The 2,747-nt window shown below is 47.4% G+C and overlaps 1 protein-coding gene across 2 annotated transcripts in view; it reads left to right on the top strand.

The window, feature by feature from the left end:
- The window catches only part of PPP1R17 (protein phosphatase 1 regulatory subunit 17), a 10,991-nt gene that overhangs the window by 1,844 nt on the left and 6,400 nt on the right, over window positions 1-2,747 (top strand). Inside the window, exon 2 of one of the 2 annotated variants that reach the window (XM_023753814.1) lies at window positions 1,705-1,857. The exons of the other annotated variant lie outside the window; for it this stretch is intronic. Coding sequence (XP_023609582.1) covers window positions 1,705-1,857 — 153 coding nt within the window. The remainder of the gene's footprint in view (window positions 1-1,704; window positions 1,858-2,747) is intronic. 2 annotated transcript variants of the gene reach the window in all.

Raw genomic sequence — 2,747 nt, 5'->3', positions numbered from 1 at the left:
TTAGTGCTAGCTCGTTTGTCTTTAATTTCACGGGCTAAATGAAGGGGGTGGATGTACTTCTGGTATTGTTTTTATTTATACTTACAGACACTTTGACTATGTTACAAATTTTCTGCCCCCCACGGAGGGAGGGAGGGAGGGAGGGAGGGAGGGAGGGAGGGAAGGAGGGAGGAAGCTGAAAAGATCCAATTAATCTCTGAATTTTCCCAAATTCATTCATGGTTGTAGATCTAGCCAGACCTTATCCAGGCAATAGTGAGTTTCCAGAGAAGACAAATAGCTTTATTGCCTTGTAGCTTCTTTGAATCCTAACAGAATAGGTCTTTGTACATAATATGTTTGAGTTTATTCATTTAAGCATACATTCAACAAATATTTATTCATTGTTGCTAAGTATAAAATACAAGATACTTGTCATCAAAGAGGGCAAAGAAGACATATGCAGTAATAATACCTAGATCATCTTTTAAAGGGGTCACACAAGCAAAAAAGCTATGGGTAAAAATTCAGAAAATGAGAACAGACACCCAGATCTAGGGTCAGTATGGAAGGACTTAGGAATATTGGGGGGCCTTTTCTCTGGGCTTATCAGAAGGTGTTATGGGCGAGCAATGGCAAGAGTGAAAATTTTTTGAGCATCTAAAATATATCAAATGTATCAAGTGTTTTACCAACATTACCAACTTTCTCTCTCTCTCTCTTCCTCTCTCTCTCTCTCACTGACTTAATATTTTCCCCACTTTATTTTTTTATGTTTGTATTGATTTTAGAGAAGGGAGAGGGAGAGGGAGAGAGAGAGAGAAACATAATATGAGAGAGAAACATCAATCGGTTGCTTCCACACCAGAAACCAAACCCACAACCTGGGCACGTGCCCTCACCGAGAGCCCAAGCAGCGACCTTTCAGCGCACAGGAAGACACTTAACCCACTGAGCCACACTGGCCAGGCCAACATTATCCACTTTAAAAGCCGAGAGAATATCAAAGTTTCTAGAAATTAAGGCCCAAGTTCTCAGAACCAGCAAGTGTCAGAGTCAGGATTTGAACTCAGGTCGGTCCTTCTCCACCTATTCAGCATTCAATGCATTTATTGGAAGAGAGGCATTTAAGAATAAATTTACAAAAGAGCGTATAATCCTTAATCTCTAAGAAGGCTCTTGGGCAAATAGTAGCCTCGGAAAGCTAGGGCAGTGAAAAGACCACTGTGGAGCCCCCGTGTGAATGACCAGTGCAACCTGGCTGCCATGGGAGTGACGGTGGGTGAGCTACTGAACACCCTCCTACAAGACCCAAGGCAGCATGAGGTCCTAGGGGCTCCTGGGGTCTCCAGAGAAAGCCAGACTTGAGCAAAGGATCTTGGGAAGGAGCATTTAGCCCAGAGAACCCGTTCTCCCATCAGAAATGTAACTGAAACCCAGTCTGTGGCTTGCCTAAAGATATTTGAAAGTTCCTCTTTGCCTTGACTATCCATCCCATTTCAGTTCACTTGGAGTTCTACAGAATTCTAGTTCCGTTATTTGGTTATGTGCATTCATGCAAGGCTCCTAAGGTTCTCTGTAGAAAAGGCCACAGGAAAGAAATACTGTATTTGCAGGCCGATGACTTCTGCCCTTTCATCAGGTAGAACTGGAAGCCAACCAGTCTGTGACCAGACCCTTACGCATGTCATTTTTTTTGCTCCCTTTGCATCCTGTCACAATCAGATGACCTTTCCGACCAGTTCATCAAGGACTGTGAGCTCACAAAGAAGCCGAGAAAGGGGAGAAACGTACAGGCCGCCCTGAACATCGAGGCAGACCAGAGGAAACCGCGGAGGAAAGACACCCCCGTGCCGCACATCCCGCCTTTCAGACCCGGTAAGGGCCAGGAGTCGGCTCGCTCCCCCGCAAAGGGGACCCGCTTGTCGCTGGATCACATCGGTCTTGCAATTTGTTTTCCTTAAAAATTTGGGAGTTTTGTAATCATTGGAACAATTCATGCATTTATCTTCGTTACAGTACACACAGCTGCTGTAACAGATAAATTCCAAAATATTAGTGGGTGACACAATACAAGTTCATTTTTCTCTCACCAACAGTAGCAGTTGGGGGTGGGGGAGGCAAGCTCTGCTCCAAACAGTCCTTCAAGGACTCTGGCGGGGAGAGGTTGACACATCCTCAGCACATGGCTTCTGGGGTCACCTGCACCCGGGCCTCCATTAGTCTCCTGTACACAAGCCCCTGTCAGCCTCCTTCATATGGGCCTCCATCAGCCTCCTGCACACGGGCCTCCATCAGCCTCCTATACACGAGCCTCCATCAGCCTCCTGCACACGGGCCTCCGTCAGCCTCCTGCACACGGGCCTCCATCAGCCTCCTGTACATGAGCCTCCATCAGCCTCCTGCAGGCTGGGGAGGCAGAGTGGAGGGTGGACCTGCAGAGGCTCCCGTCACTTCCTCCTGTCACAGGCCTCACCTGAGCGCAGGGAGGCTGAGCAATGCAGCCCAGCTATGTGCCCCGTAGCTAAGTGAATGGCTTGGGAACAGCTGAGGTGTCCCTATGACAACCTTGCCTGTGACATGTGATACTTTCTTGTTCCCAAGTGTCCTGTTTTGTCTTATTCTCCTATCTCCCTCCCTCAGGCCACTTATTTAAGGTCCTCTCTAGTCACAGCCCATTCACAGGGATACAAAGCTAATAGAACACAGAGTGGTCTGGGAAGGACCAATGTTACCCCCCCCCCAAACTTTCTTGTTCCCAAGTGTCC

The sequence above is a fragment of the Myotis lucifugus genome, unplaced genomic scaffold (assembly GCF_000147115.1).
Source record: "Myotis lucifugus unplaced genomic scaffold, Myoluc2.0 scaffold_52, whole genome shotgun sequence".
NCBI lineage: Eukaryota > Metazoa > Chordata > Mammalia > Chiroptera > Vespertilionidae > Myotis > Myotis lucifugus.
The sequence above is the reverse complement of the archived record's forward strand: the minus strand, read 5'-3'. Positions and strand labels throughout refer to the sequence as shown.